This window comes from Alligator mississippiensis, chromosome 2 (assembly GCF_030867095.1).
Source record: "Alligator mississippiensis isolate rAllMis1 chromosome 2, rAllMis1, whole genome shotgun sequence".
Taxonomy (NCBI): domain Eukaryota; kingdom Metazoa; phylum Chordata; order Crocodylia; family Alligatoridae; genus Alligator; species Alligator mississippiensis.
This window is the reverse complement of record NC_081825.1, coordinates 5,509,050-5,525,286: the sequence shown is the minus strand read 5'-3', so window position 1 is coordinate 5,525,286 and position 16,237 is coordinate 5,509,050. Positions and strand designations below refer to the sequence as shown.

Below are 16,237 nucleotides of genomic sequence, written 5' to 3'. Positions count from 1 at the left end.
CGCGGGCTGCCCTGGGCGGTAGTGACAAGTGTTTAAGTTGCTGCCTCCCTCCCTCCCCTCCGAAGTGGCTGCACATCAGTGACCCCTCGAGCACGGGGGGCTCTCGTTAGGAGTCGGAGCTTTGGCTTTCTTCTAACCTCGTTTTCCCATAGAGAGTGGGACTCGGTTGCCATGGCAATGGAGGCATATAAATCCCTGGGAAAACAAAAAAAGAGGGGAGGGAGGGAAGTGTCAGGGATGCTTTCTCTGGAGGAGAAGATCGGGGGAGTCACGGCAACAGCAGCACAAGCATGAGGCCAAATCCAGCATTGGGGGAAACAGGTGCTATTCCTGTGAATTTGCACCCGCTTACCCCAGAGGTCTGCATCGGACCCCTTGTTCTCGTGGCTCGGGGTCTGCAGTCTGTGGGGCGGGGGCGGGCTGCCCTGCTCCCTCCAGGCTGCAAGGTCTGCACTGAGCAGCCTCCCTTTGGGGGAGCAGGAGACCCCCGGGGCAAGGGGGGCACTCGGCCTCCCAGCCATGCACCGAACCAGCCGGAGCTGAGAGAGGAGGGGAGCGAGGTGGTGGGTATCCTTGGTGCCAGGAGTGCCGTGGAGCCATGTGTTATCTCCCACCACGGGGGGGACCTGGCAGATGCTCTGCTTTCTTCCCCCCGATGCTCCCGCTGAGCCGGGTGGGGTGAGGACCAGCTTGCCCAGCCCTGCTGGGTGCCTGGGCAAGTGGAGGTGGGCTCCCACGTGCCTTTTGGGGAGAGGCGGGGGGGTCTGGAGGATGGCATTCAGGACTCCTGGGCTCTGCATCAGAGGGGCAGGGGTGGGGGGCAGCATCCAGGACTCCTGGGTCCCCTTTCTGCAGGGGAGGAGACTAAGATTTCAGGATTTCCTTTCCTGGAGGGTTGGGGGTCTGTCCTGTTTTTTTGTGACCTCGGGTGAGTCACTTTGCTGCTCCGTGCCTCAGTTTCCCCCACTTTCACAGAGAGATAATGGTACCCCCCCGCCCCCCACCCCCACCAGAGACACCCCCACTCAGCAACCTTCCTGCCGCGTCCCCTGAATCCCCTCGCTCCAGCTCACTGTTTCTGCCTCACAGCCAGGTCCGAGGGGGGTGCCGGGAAGGCCGTCAGGCCCGAGAAGGGCAGCCCGTGCCGCTCCAATGAGGTGATCAGCCCCGAGATCCTCAAGATGCGGGCGGCGCTCTTCTGCATCTTCACGTACCTTGACACCAAAACCCTGCTGCGGGCCGCCGAGGTCTGCAAGGACTGGAAGTTCGTGGCGCGGCACCCGGCCGTGTGGACCCGCGTGCTGCTGGAGAACGCCAGGGTGTCCTCGAAGGTACAGGGCCCTGCAGCGCGGCACTATGCGGGGAGCCCCCAGGGAGCAGCGCCGGCCCAGAAACGGGGACTGCCCCAGCCAAGCCAGGGGAGACCCCAGCAGCGCGCCTGGGGCTACAGGGTTCAAGATGGACCCACCATAGCCTGGGGTCAAAGCCACGGCTGGGATGATCTGGGACGTGGGAACCAGGGGGTGTCGGTCAGCGCAGTTTTGTTGCTCCCCCCGCAGAGAAATACCCAGTTTGGGGGGGAGGGGTGTGTGTGTGTGTGTGTGCGCATACTCACATGCATAGATAGCTATGTTGATAAGTATGTTTTAATGTGTGCCCACATGCATGGTTGTGTGCATGAGCGTGTAAGTGTGCGTGTGTATTTATGTGTGGGTGTGCCCACATGCATAGTTGTGTTTATGAGTGTGTACATGTGTGTTCATGTGTGCGTGTGGTCCTCCAGGCCTGCTCACTCCAAGATCTTTGACGGCAGCAGCGTGCCCGAGCCTCTAGATCTATGTGTGTGCATATCTGTGTACACGTGTGTTTATCTACATGGGTGCCTGTGTGTATCACTGTGCGTATGCCTCTGTACATATGCACACTGTGTTTGCGAGCATCTGTTTGTGTACACCCTGAGCATCCTCATCTGTGCACATATGCATGTGTTTATGTATGCACGTGTCTGGGCGTGCGTATCTGTGCATGCACACTGATGTGTATCACTATGCATTTGTTGCTGTGCATATTCATCTACACTGGCATGTGTGTGTACGTGTGTCTCTGCACCTGTGCCTGTGTGTATTTCTGTGCATGTGTACATGCATGTGTGTGTATCTAGCCATGCCTTTGCATCTGTGTGTGGGTGGGTGGGTGGATGGGTGTGTGTCCTGCCCCTCTCCAAGCCGGGGTGAGAGCAGGCGCCGTGTCCCATGGTAGTATCCCACCTGCCCGCCTCTCCCCCTGACGAAGGTCTGCCCTCCCCTCCAGTTCCTGGGCATGCTGTCTCAGTGGTGCACCCAGACCCACTCCCTCACCCTCCAGAACCTCAAGCCGCGGCAGCGGGGCAAGAAGGAGAGCAAGGAGGAGTACATGAAAAGCACACGGTGAGCCCCGTCCCCACCCTCCCTCCCACCCCACCGCTGCCACCCTCCCTGTAATGCGGCAGAGCCACCCATCCCATACAGATCCCATCCCCACGACCCGGGGGCCAGCGCCTGTGGGTGCTGCTGGCTTCCCCGTGGGTGTGTGTTGTCAGGCAGAGACATGCGCCAGCGCTTGATTTTTCCCATTTAATGCTCCACCGAGAGCGTGCTAATTGGGTAGAGACCCAGCTCTTAACCCTTTGGCTCCTGCCACTGCAAACTCCCACTGCAACAGCTGGTCTCCATGCCCCCGTTACTGGGATCGGTACAGGTCCCATTTCCCTGGGAATCCCTTTCCAATTACAGAAGGCTTGGGGCTGCCTTGTCCCCCTGCCAGTTAAACCACCTGCCTCTGGCTTTGGACACATTCGGAAATGCAGTCTGGCCTCAGAAAATACTCAAGGAGCCCCGCTCCCATCAGTCCTCCAGCGCTGAGCAGTGCAGGTTGTGCAGCTGATGGCACTTAGGGGGTTTGCCATGCTAACGAGGCAGAGCCGACTGGGCACAGAGCCCCTTGCAAAGGGCCCGAGTGCGAGGGCAGGGAAGTGGCCCGGTGGTGGGATTTGGCAGGGCCGGGGGGAAGCCTAGGCTGAGAGCTGCGTTCAGCCCAGGGAGGGCATGGACAGGGCGTGAAATTATCTGTCTGCCGCTGGGATGAAGGTGCTACGATCTTGTCCTGGGAGCCTGAAGGGAGAAGGGGAGCAGGCACCATAACCTGGGGGGACCTGAAGAGAAGTGGCATGGAGTTAAGGCAGAGAGAAGAAGAAAGCTCGTCCTCCACCTTCACCCAAATTTCATCCGCAGGGGGTCAGGGACCCACTTGGAGCAAGCCAGGCCCCCTTCCACACAGCCCCCAGGCTTTGATCAAGGGTGGGATGGGTCCCTGGAGCACTTCCCCCTGTCCAGGTTGGGGTTCACACTACAGCCATTACCCCAATGGGCTAGCACCAGAGCCTGAACATACCCACCGGGATCCCAAAGAGTCCTAGGTTGGCAACGCTGGTGCCCACAAGACCCTTGCCCACAGCAGACAGGCTGCCAGTGAAAGGCTTCCTGGGCTCTGCCTCTTCCTGGGACTCCTGGTGCATGCTGCCCAGAGAGCAGGCCGTGCAAGGAGTGCTGCTGATGCATTTTATTTCCCCTCAGGGGCTGCCTTGAAGCCGGGCTGGAGTCCTTGCTGAAGGCCACGGGCAGCAACCTGCTAATCCTCCGCATCTCTCACTGCCCCAACATCCTGACGGACCGCTCCCTCTGGCTGGCCAGCTGCTACTGCCGGGCTCTCCAGGCCGTCACCTATCGGTACGTGCAAGATGGGGTCCTGCAAGACCCGGCGGTGATGCATGCATAGGTGAGAGGAGGGCTGCCGGCCTCCAAGACGCCTCTCAGAGCATCTTGCTCATGCACATGGAAAGGCACAGGTGCTTAGTGTGTTTGCCCTTCTGGTGCGGGGCTGAGGTAGCCAGGAGCTGGGGAGAGCTAAACCCCATAAATCTCACGAAACCACACCAGGGGGGCTGATGCATCCAGACTGGGACCCCACAGCCCTTTAAAAACACTGACCCAGAAACCCAGACCCTGACACATGACAGCAAAACTCCCTCTCCCGTGCCAGGCAGCTGGGTGAGGCTGCTGTGCCCTGGGGCAGCTGGCAGACAGCCCCTTTCCAGCCCTATTCCTCCAAGCTGGGCTGCCAGTTTGGGACTGGTTGGGGACCATATGCATCCGGTTGCTCTCAAGTGCTGGCTGCTTGCTGTTGCAACGGGGTGAGCCTCCGAAGAGGCTGTGCGGTGAGCTTTGCTGGATGCTTTCAGGAAGACCTGGTGCATCCTGGTATTACAGAGGTGTGGACAATGTACCCTGGGGTCTTTAGGCTGCTAAATACTATCTGGAGATGAACCAACAGCCCAGGACTCCCTTGGCTTTGCTTTATGTACAGAGTAGCTATGACATGGGCAGCCCCCCACTAGCCTGGAGATGGACCTGGCTGGGGGCAGGCCAGGCTCTGGGGGCTCTCCAGTCTCCAGCTGGTGGCTGGAAGTCATGATGTGAATGTGTTTTCACTGAGACCCAGTGCTCATGCCATGCTACAGCTGGAAAGGGTCCTTCAGTCGAACCTCCCTGGACAGGCTGGGATGTGGGATATAACTTCCAGCAGCCTGGGCAGATAGTAGAGCGACAAAGGGCACGGTCCCTTCTTTTAGGCACTTAGAAACATGCAGACAGGTACAGCCTGTGGCTCTGTTGATGGCATTTCTAATGGAGCTGCTGCCATTCAGCGTAGGGGATGATGCAGGTGGTAGTTGCACACCAGTGACTGGGACTTTAGGGCACGTGCTTCACATAGAGACCCTATGGTGCTGGGGATGGGCTCGGCACTGTGCGAAGGGTGCTGCATTGCCTTGTCCCCAGGATCTGCTGCACACAGAGCAGGGGCACGTGGATGCATTGTGTTTCATGAGTGCACACGCAAGTGTTGGGTAGATGCACACTTCCAGACGAGGAGGCTGACACAGCCGGCCTTGGTCTTGCCTGCTTCTGCCACTTCGTTATCAGAACGAAGCCAGGAAAAATAACCCGGTGGGAAGGGATGAGCCAGGGGCACAGCAACAGGGGAGCAAGCAGCACCTGTGTCTCTCATCAGTGTTGCATTAATTGATGATGGTGATTGCAGACAGGGTGTAGGGTGGGCTCTGGCAAAGCACACCGTGGGGGAGAAGGATGCTGAGGGAGCCATGGAGCTGGCGGGATACGGGCCTGGGGCAGTGATGAAGACCTGCCCTGTGTCTGAATTAAAACACCATGCTGTTGCCACCAGAAAGCCTCACAGCCGCACGAGACACAGAGGCCTTTCCCTTTCTCTCGCCGCCAGCGGCAGGCGTGACGGGTTAACAAAGGGGGCAGCTGCCCTGGCCTTCATCCTTGGCAGGGTCTCTGGGGCGACGCGGCTCTCCACGCTGAGCTATTTATGAGACCGGGCGATTGTCCCCGTGCCAGGGCGGCCGTGGTAAACTCCGTAATTACAGCCAGCCCCGCCAGCCGAGGTGACGGCCCCGGGGAGAGGGAGCGCGCGGGGGGAGCTGCATGCTGCTGGCTGGGTTCGTCGGTGGATGTTGGAGGCTGTCGTTCCTCAGTTCATCCTGAATGGAGAAGTCGGGAGCCCCAGCCCTTTGCAAAATCAGCGGGAGGCTGTCTGTGAAATGGGTGGCTGCATCTCCTTGCACTTGGCCAAAAGTGAGCAGAGATTGAGGTTTGGGCTCCTGTTGCCGAGGAGATCGTTCTGCTGCTTTTTTTCCCTGGGAAATGTTTAAACAGCAGCTGTCAAAAGGCAAACAAATGTAAGAGATGTTTAAGGAATCAGAACTCATGCTAGAGGAGATATCTTTTATTAGACCCACTAGATTTTTGCAAAAAAAATGCCTTTAATTGCAAGCTTTCAGGCACAAATACCCTGTTTCGGGCATAGGAGAAAAGATTGTAAAACTTCTCTTGGGTAGAAATGAAAGTTCATCATCATTATTATTATTATTAACAATAATCATAAAACTACCAATTACCATTATTATTGTTATTGTTAATATATATTGGTATTATTGTTATTATTATGGGATTCTTGTTGTTGTTATTATTATTATTATTAAGGGATTGTTGTGATTATTATGCTTATTATGGGATGATGATGATTATTGTTGTTGTTACTACTATTATTATGGGATTATTAAGGGAATTCTAAAAGCTGAAAGTATCGTGATCCCCTGTTATAAATCTGTGGTGCATTTGCACCTTGAATACTGTCCCCAGCTCAGTGCTCGGGCCAGTACTCTTCAACAGCTTCATTAATGATCTGGATTCGGGCATCAGAAGCAAACTGGCAATGTTCGCGGACGACACTGAACTACGGGGGAAGGCGGTCACGCTGGAAGACAGGTTGGGGATATAGGCTGACTTGGGCACGCTCGCAAGGTGGGCGGACCAAAACCTGATGGCATTTAATGCAGAGAAGTGCAGGGTGCTCCACCTGGGGAGGAGGAACCAGCATCATATTCTTACAGGCTCGGAGGTGCTACACTTGCTCGCACCACGACTGAAAGAGGCTTGGGGGTCTTCACTGACCACAGGATGAACACGAGCCCCCAATGCAATGCTGTAGCTGGCAAAGTGAACCAAATGCTGGCGTGCATCCACTGATGCATCTTGAGCAAAAGCAGGGACGTCATCCTCCCACTGTACTGGGCCTTAGTGAGACCGCAGCTGGAGTACTGTCTGGTATTGGGCCCCCAGTTCAGGAGGGATGTGGATAAGCTCGAGAGAGCCTGGAGGAGGCCAAGAGAGCAAGACATACAAGAAGAGGCTGAGGGACACGGGACTCTTTAGCCTGGAGAGCAGAAGGCTCAGGGGGGGACATGGTGGCTGCCTTTCAGTCCATAAGGGGGGCGCATCAGGATCTGGGAGAACTGGTGTTCACCAGGGCTCCCCAAGGGATAACAAGGTCTAACAAACTTGATATAAAGAAAAATGTCTTTACAGTCTGAGTGTTCGGGATCTGGACCAGACTCGCCCCAGAGGTGGTGCAAGCATCTACTCTGGACTCATTCGAAAAGTGTTTGGATGCCTATCTTGCTGGCATCATTTGACCCCAGCTGACTTCCTGCCCCTTGGGCATGGGGCTGGACCCGATGATCTCGTGAGGTCCCTTCCAGCCCTAATGTCTATGAAATCTATTTGCTGCACAGCTAAGGAGTCTACTGCACAGCAAACGTCTCGTGTAGATGTGCCCAGTAAATGGCAAGTCTTACGTCCTTAAATGTTCACGGCACATCTCGCCGTCGCCCTTGCCCTGCTGCCAGCGCTAGGCTGACGTGCACCACGCAGCTCCAGCTCTATCCTCAGCCACGGACCACCTCCACGCAGCGCTGTGGGCAGGCTAATGGGCACTGCCTGTTCCCTGTGCTAATTCACCCTCCCGTGCATGCAGCTCTGCTGCTTCCGGTTCGGGAGCTAGCGTGCACGGAGGCAGCGCAGCCTGTGCACCGAGGGGTGTGAATGGGTCGCTATAAAACCCGCAGCCTCACGCCTAGTCGGCAGCAGCCTATTTCCATTTCCACAAGCCTGTTTCTCCCCTGGCACGGTCCTTTCCAGGACTCTTCATTATTCCACGGTGCCTCTTCACCATATTGACTGAGTGCTTTCCAGGAGCGTATTCAAAGACGTGACTAACATCTGGCAAGCGCTGTTTGCTCTCTCTTCCTCTCCCCAAGGGCAGAAGCATGCTGCTGAGAGCCCTGGTTATTTGGGGTTTTGTCACTGTATATTTGCATTGGAAAAGCCAAGGTCGCAGATGCCCGCCTTGCCCCTGGAGCAGAGGGTGGCGAGGGTGGCTGCTGGAGGGGGTCAGTCGCAGTCTGGGTGTAACCTCTGTGGGGTTTTGTCTCCCACATGTGACCTTCATCCTGAGAGATGGGACCAGGGGAGTAGAAGTGTTTGCCGCAGCCTTCACCCTGGAGCTTTAGGTCCTTTTAAATACACTACCGAAGCCTTGAACTTGAAAGCCACTGTGGGAGCACAGGGTGGGCTTGGTGTGCTCATGCATAGCGCCTTGCCTTGATCCAGCCAAGAGGTGACAAAGGCATGAATAACGGAGGCTAGGGCATCATTTGCCTGGTTAAGTCGGAGGTTCCCGGGCGATGCTACGAAGCATCATTCACAGAAGTTGTTGTATCGGAGCTTAGCGAGACGTGCAAGAGCATCCGTGACTTGCAGACAGAGCTGTAATACCAAAGGTTTCATAGTTTCATAGATGTTAGGGTCTGGAAGGGACCTTACCAGCTTGGGTCCAGCCCCCCAAATTAACAACAGATGTCCAGCTTTTAAGATTTGCATGAAAATATCTCACTTTCTTTACAAAAGCAGCCCACAGGTTCTCATGGCCCTTAATATATTTAGTTCCCCAATCACCCAAGGAGGCAAGGAAGAGCCGTGATATAGAACAACATTAAGTGACTTGCCCAAGGTGATGCAGGGAGCCTCTGCAGAGCGGGACGAGCAACCAAACCACTCAACCGCCCATCTTCCTCTCCCTCTGGGTTTGTGCAGATTCCTTTGACGGGAAAAATCGTCCTTGTTGGGTGGTCTCTCAGATGGCAAAAGATCTGCTGGTGGAAGTGTGTGCTCCATGCAAGCTCTCAGGGTCTCTCATCTGTTAAGCGAGATGCTTGCAAAGGGGGGAGAGAGCAAATGCAGCTTCTTTTTCCACCGTCCAGTTCAGGTGGTGCCCTATTGCCCTCCTAGGACGCTGATTGTTTCTGTGCACTCCGGCAGCGCTTAGAGGTTGGTGCTCTTCGGTGCTCGACACCGCAATGACACACGGGTAGTATTAAACCACGGCGGACGCCGCATTTTACCGTCATGAGTGGAGGAAACTTTTTCAGCCAAAGCTTTTTTTCTGGTGAGACATGCCGACTCAGCAGCACCAGAACATTTTGCAAATTCATCTCTATTTGGGCCAACTGTGTGCAAAACCATTTCAGAAAAGCCAGCGTAGTTTGCACGAGCGGTTTGGGCTGTTTCAAAACCACCTGCCGTTCTATTAAATAAAAAATACCCCCAATTTTTTTCTTTTCAGATACTCCCTCTCCCCCAGAATTGCCAGCAAGCTGAAAACTGAGTTTTTCACCCAGCTGCGGTGATGTCTGACCCTTTTGGATAACGGGGAATACTACCACGGGGAGAAATCTTTCGATATCCCCTTCCAGCCCCACTGCTCCCGTTCTCCAAAAGAGCGAGACCTTGACTCCGAACTCGGGATCCCCAAAAAAGAAGGTGGGATCTGAGAGCACAACTTGTAGCTTAATATATCCGCCGTTTCACCCTTTCTTTCTTTTAATGGTTCAGCATCCCTGAATATTCATGTTCACCAGAGGCCATTGGCAGCTTGATAACCTGTCAACATGACTCACTTATTTTAATTAAGTGTGAGCCAGACTCGTAAGGGAATCTTGGCAGGCGGCTTCATTGGAGATGTATGAGTGCTCAAGATAACACAATTGACTTATTTTTAGGTTCACTTGAAGTTAAGAACTGGGTCGTTCAAAATTAGCAGCATGGGCTTAATCTTCAGAACCGCGCCATGCTCTGTGGGATGGGGTGGTCCTGGGGGACCAGTAGCACCAGTGGGGATGACTGGTTTGAGTTTGAGCGAGGCCGCTGGGGTAAGGAGCCATTTGTGTGCAGCACTGAGTCGATCGGTTCAGAGACGGGCGCCGTGGGTGCAATGCAGAGCAAGCTGGGCATGCATTAGCGTCCTGGTTGACAGACTCAAAGGGTTTGGGATTGCATGGTGGAGAGGGATGATTTCAGGGAAGGTTTTCCAAGTCCTGATGGCGTCCTCCAAGAGCTGGGTGCCCCTTTGCCCTGTGTGCCCTGGAAAATCTCCTCCCGACAAGTTTTCTCGCTCTCAGGAGTGGTTGGGACTGAAATACATTGTCAGGGCCTAGAGGAGAAGGTCACGTAGCAGCTGTCTAAGCCGTCACTATTTCCTGGCTGGATGTGGGATCACTGTCTCCGAAGCACTCAAGCTAGAAGTGAATTAATTTTCCTCCCTCTCTGTTGGTGTCACCTATGTGTGGGCTTAAGGCGTATATGACTTTGGCCATCCTGGAGTGTGTGCATGTGGGGGTGGAGGTTTCTCCTTCTCTCATTAGTGTATGCGTTTGTTCCTTCCAACAGCACGGAGGAGAAAATAGGGGTTTTTTTGGCTGGAGGACATGGAGTATTAATGCTCTGGTACCCTCCATGCTTAGATGCTATGGAAATGCCCCTACAAGCTTTGGGGACATGCATTGCAGCTGGTGAATCATAACACGAGGCTCTGTGTATCCTTCCAGGAGTTCGACAGACCCTGTGGGTCACGAAGTCATCTGGGCGTTGGGAGCCGGCTGCAGGGACATCATCTCCTTACAGGTGGCACCACTACACCCTTGGTAAGAGCAGTGCTGGGTTGCATGGGCATGTCTGCATCACCTCCCTGGGTCTCTTAGGGAGGAAACTCCTGCATAAACCTCAGCCACGGGCTTGTGCTCACGTGAGCCAAGCCCAGAAACGTGGCGGTGAAGCTCTCTGCGTAGGACCAGGCGCGGACTCAGACGCGTCCGGCTAGGAGAGCAAGACAGAGGCAGTGCAGACATCGGTGCCCGCTGAAGGGCCGATCTAGAGATGCATTTGAAGCCCCAACTGGACCCAAACACCCTGGACTCTGTAGAAATTGGGCTCCTGATCTGAACCAAATAGCTGGTTCCTGCCTGTCTAATGGTCTAAAACAGGGGTGCTCTGTTTTAGGGTTCAGGTTAGGGTTAGGGTACTCAAACTCCACCTCACCGGTCAGATCCATCCAGCCCCCAATGCAGTGCCATATTTAGGCTTAAGCTACAGCGTACGGCCTCTAAATAAGAAAAAAACCTGGACGTTTTTGTTCTAATATGTCAAAAAGATACATATCCAGAAAGAGAAATCCAGTCTCGTCTCTAGTAGCAGAGACTCAAAAAGCTTTAGGGATGCGTCAAGGAGAATGCTGCAAAGGATGCTGATCCCTCAGGGATGAAAGGGGAGTTTGATTGTGCCGCTAAGCAAACCTGCACATCAAACGGCTGTCAGATCCCTTCCCCGCTTATATAACAGCAGCCCCGGCACCCGGGTGTGCTTTTGTTTGCAAGGATGCTCAGTTTTGCTGTTTAAGACACGACTGTAATTTCTCTCACTTCCCAGGCGTGTGCTCTTTGGGCGTGAAGCTTTGGGAGGTTCCCCACTCCTCGGTGTCTGGGGGGGAAAAAAAGTCCCAAGGTGCTAATAAATGCATGACTTAGATAACAGCACACGTGGGATGAGCCCAAAAATCAGGTCAGGGTACTCAGCTCCCACACAGCCGAGGCTCCTCTCTTCCGGTGACCCTGGTTGACTTTCAGCAATACCCTGTCGCATCCAACTGTGCCTTATTAGTGGCTGAAGTGCGACACCCCCAGGGCAACGTTTTGGAGGGGGGATGGACTTGTAGTGTCGCATGCTTAATACACTGGTCCTTTTTTCAGGAAACATGTCCAGATGTGGGGGGTGTTGTGGCTTGCATGCGTGTGTGCGCACACGACTGCATGCACCTGTGTTGGAAAAATGGACGTGGGGGTGTGCAAAACTTGTTGTGCTCCTTCCTAGTCCTTGGAGACATACAAATGCTACAAGCCTGGATGCTCCCAGCTGTTAACAGCAGTTTTTCTTCAGCACAGGTGGTTGTAACCTCTGTTTTTAGAGCTCTCGTCCCCAGGCTGTCGTGACCCGACAGCGACTGGAATAATTTATCCCCTTGCTGTTTCCTTGTTCTTCTTCTCCAGCCAGCAGCCAACCCGTTTCAGCAACCGCTGCCTTCAGATGATCGGGCGATGCTGGCCGCACCTGCGCGCGCTGGGCGTGGGGGGCGCCGGCTGCGGCGTTCAGGGCCTGGCATCTTTAGGTAAATGCGGGTGGACTTTCTCATCGGAGCGCTCCCGTCGGGCAGCCGGGTCAGCTTTGTGGGGTGTTTTGGATTCTCTCCCAAGCAGGCGAAATCTCCAGGTAGCTCAGGGGCTCTCCCACATCTTTGTCGTGCAGATCCCAATGGGGAGGTCATTATGCATTATTGACCCCTGGTCCTCCCTGTCGGCCAGGGTGTAGACCCCCCTCCTTCCGTTTCCTATTGCACGGCTTTGTTTTCCGTCATTCGTCTCCACCTCCTAAACAAAGCTCACTGCACCTCCCGAGGCTGGTAAAGCCTTGCCTAGCACTACTTGTGGGTCCTGGGGGCCTGGCTGACTTGACCCTGTGTGTGTTTTTCGTCTCGCAAGCCCGGAACTGCATGCGGCTGCAGGTGCTGGAGCTCGACCACGTGACGGAAATTAACCAGGAGGTGGCGGCCGAGGTGTGTCGGGAGGGCCTGAAAGGCCTGGAGATGCTGGTGCTGACCTCCACGCCGGTCACCCCCAAAGCCCTGCTGCACTTCAACAGTGAGTAGCAGTTACAGGGAGCCGTGGAGATGACCGAAAGGCTCCTTGCACCTCACCTGCAGAACTGTGCTCCCGCATACTACAGCTAGAGAGGAAGATGCCTTGACATCCCAGTGCATCCCATTGGGATGCATTGACATCCCAGTGCATCCCATTGGGCGTCTCCACCCATCCCAATGCATCCCATTGAGATGTGCTGAGATCCCAATGCATCCCATTGGGATGCGTTGAAATCCCAGTGCATCCCACTGGGATGTGTTGACATCCCGATGCATCCCACTGAGATGCGCTGACATCCCGGTGCATCCCACTGGGATGCGCTGACATCCCGGTGCATCCCACTGGGATGCGCTGACATCCCGGTGCATCCCACTGGGATGCGCTGACATCCCGGTGCATCCCATCGGGATGCGCTGACATCCCGGTGCATCCCATCGGGATGCGCTGACATCCCGACGCATCCCATTGGGATGCGCTGACATCCCGACGCATCCCAATGATATCCCGGCCTTGGGCTCTTCTAGCTAATGACTGGATCCAGCCTCCAGTTACACCTTTAGGAGTCCAGAGTTCTTCTTTTGATGTCAATGGAGTTATCCCCGATTCATGTTGATGTAACTGAAGTCAGGATCTAGTTCCTTCCCTAGGCCATTTGCTTTAGGCATTGAGGCCCAGAGATAGTCCCTGGCTGTGTTAAGCAAATAGGATTTCTAAGTTTCCAGCCTCTGCCAGCTCAGTAGACTGGGGGTACATTGGAGGTGGCGTGAAATTGTGCATGGGCTCTCCAGAAACCTTTGCTCACGGTCTGCTAGGGGAAGGAACAGGAGCGCTGGAAACAGGATGGGACAGCGGGAGACAATTCTTCAGGCCCAGTGCTCCAGGTGAATGCCCAGAGGGAGGACAGGTAGGTCACACTGAGGCAGGAGGGGTTGAAAGGCACCTGGATTAGCTCAGAGCCCACATGCCACTGATTTTGAATAGGGTTTGTGCCCTTTTGATCACCCAGCCCCAAATCCAGCAGCTACCCCCGTGCCCGGTGGCTGTTCCTAGGCTGTTTCTCTGTCGCCCAAGGTGTCTGCCGGAACCTGAAGTCCATCGTGGTGCAGGTGGGCATCATGGATTACTTCAAGGAGCCAAACAGCCCTGAAGCCAGGAAGATGTTTGAGGAGATGGTGAACAAGCTCCAGGTAAAGGGAGGCAGGTGCAGGTCCCTTGGGTCCTTGGGTGAGTCACAGCCTGGGGACGTTGGGTCCCCGGAGGAAATCTCTCCCAGCCGCATCCAGGGGCAGCTTTAATTCATGAATGTCCTAAAACACCTGGAGAGCCTCCCTATTGAAGGGATACAATATTTGTCCTAGTCCTTATTGCAGAATATTTGTCCTATTTCCCGTTGCAGAATATTTGCCGAATATTTGTCCTGTCTCTTATTGCAGAAAATTTTCAGCCTATTTATCCTATTCCTTATTGCTTAGCTTCAGTTATGCAGGATTGCCAACACTCACATGCCTCGTGAGAGCTGGTGTCTCACTTAAAGCCCCAGCTCCGGGAATCCAGGGAGCCCATGAATCTCAATTGGGGTTTTTCTGTTTGTTTTCCTTAAAGTGCATTTTTAGCCCTCGTGGCTGTGGAAAAGAAAGAATTAGGACCTGAGTATGCCCCGATGGCTCAGAAATCACAAGTCCAAAAAAACAACCCCTGGTTTTGTTTTTTGGAGGGTATTTTTACTTAATCTTACAATTTTTCACTCAATCTCATTTGTTCTTTTGAGGCCCGGCGACTGCTTTTTCACACTTTGCAGAATTGGTTGGGCTCTACATAAGCTATTTCCACACAGGAAAGAGGTCTAGTCCATTCACTAAAAACATCAGCTCTGCACCTACCAGAAGACAAAACCAAAATGATGGGGATTACTAAGAAGGGACTTGTGAACAAAACTGAAAGTAGTGTGATGCCACTTTATAAACCCAGGGTGCATCCCTGCTTTGAATGCTGTGCAAGTGAGAGAGGAATGGTGTTAAAACCCAGTCCACTCTCCCCTTCAGCATTCGCCCTCTGCCACTATGTGACATAGGATATTAGGCAAGACGCACCTACGATCTGACCCAGGACGCGGCAGCTCTTCTGTTCTGGTTCTGCTTGGGACAGCCCTCTCAAACACTTCAGCAAGTTCAGTCCATTGGACAAAGGCCCAGCGTTTGCTTTGATTTGCATTTGTAAAGGCCTGGGACAGGGACTGCTTTATAAAACCCAACCCGAGCAGAAATATTATCCAGGTTTTTCCATTAACTTGAACGCAGGGAAGCAACGGTTTGGTTGTGCATCTGAACCAAATAAAATCAAACTGGAAATAAAACAGGAAATAAAACTGATTTACTTAATGTAATTGGCCAAGCGACAGGAATTGCAGCAAGGAAGCAAACGGTGCAAATGCTGCTCCGTGCTCAGCTCCTGCACAAGGACAAGAAGTGAGAAGTTAAGGCAGCTTGTGTTGGCACTGGATTTGTGACCCAGACACCTTGTCCTGGGCAGACCCAAACCCTCAGACCCACCGCGACCTGTCCATCAATAATAGGCACATTTTATTGATACACAGTGATAACAGGTAAGAATAATGGTCGGTCTGAGGGTTTGGGTCTGCCCGGAACAAGCTGTCTGGGTTACAGATCCAGCACCAACACTTTCAGTCCACGTTGAGCACCTCATATTCTTGGCCAGCACCCCAAAGCCACCCTAAATCATGCTCTGCTTCTAGGCCCAGCTCACTAGTCATACCCCCAGCTGAACAGGGGCAGAGCCAGCATGGAGCTCATTGCACAGTGAAATTTTCAGGGAGCCTTTTCTGCCCCCTTCGTGCCATCTGAGACACAGCAGAGTGATCAGCTTTTGCTTTTGCTTGAGCTGCCCCCAAGATGGAAATGCTAGCGAGAAGGGCAGACCGGGGGTCCTTTCTCTGTAACCCCCACTGCTCCAGCTACTCTTTGGGAAGATGATTCAGATGCAGCCCATAGCCCGAGAGTCCCTCATCTCTAAAGCCGCCGGCATTCGATTGCATTTTCCCTCGGATGACTTTTATGGAAGTGAAAGGTTTTTTTCTAGGACCATTGGGGACTTTCTTAACTCCGCTGTGTAAATCAATGCATTCCCAGCACTGGAAAATTGTTCTCTAGGGGGGTTTCTCTTTGCCCATGCCCTCTCCTTAGGGACTCTGCTTTCATCCTGTCCCTAAAAACCCCGCAAAAAAGCAACCTCTAGGGTTTAAGCAACCCCAGAGGTTGCTTTCGAGCATAGAGAGCAATACTAGCAAACAAAGGAGCGAGTCGAACATCACACAGGGGAGGTCAGCGGAGATGCAGTCGCGTGGTTATCCCTGAAAGGAGATCCTGGCTCCTCTGCTGTCATTGATACCCAAGGCCTTGGGCGGAATTGCAACAGGAAGGGCAGGTGTAAGCTGAGATGCCCTCAAGATGCCGAGGGGAAATAGAGGCTAAATGCACGTTCTTCCCATTGAGAGCAAATTTCCTTCTGAAATAGCATGAGGAGGGGACTCGGAAATGGGTGGCGGTTCATGGAGGGTGGAGTGGGGCTCAGCGGGACGGGGTCCGTCTAAGGAGTTGGGGGATTGGGTTTCTCTTCCCGGCCAGGAGACTTGATGGATGACCTCCCATTTGACATGGGAATAGCAGCCCTCTGCTTCCTCCTCTGCAGAGCTGTGCAAGCTACAGGGGCAGAGCCGCGCTCAGCAGATCCCCC

General features: G+C 53.9%; 1 protein-coding gene across 2 annotated transcripts in view; it reads left to right on the top strand.

Moving 5' to 3' along the window:
- Positions 1–16,237, top strand: part of FBXO41 (F-box protein 41) — a 35,554-nt gene that overhangs the window by 16,265 nt on the left and 3,052 nt on the right. For both annotated transcript variants that reach the window (XR_009459660.1, XM_014597105.3), the window contains exons 5-11: positions 1,090–1,331; positions 2,311–2,426; positions 3,612–3,764; positions 10,346–10,441; positions 11,840–11,958; positions 12,329–12,487; positions 13,559–13,674. Coding sequence is in view for 1 of the 2 variants with exons in the window: in XM_014597105.3 (XP_014452591.1) it covers positions 1,090–1,331; positions 2,311–2,426; positions 3,612–3,764; positions 10,346–10,441; positions 11,840–11,958; positions 12,329–12,487; positions 13,559–13,674 (1,001 nt within the window). In the remaining variant the exon portion in view is untranslated. The remainder of the gene's footprint in view (positions 1–1,089; positions 1,332–2,310; positions 2,427–3,611; positions 3,765–10,345; positions 10,442–11,839; positions 11,959–12,328; positions 12,488–13,558; positions 13,675–16,237) is intronic.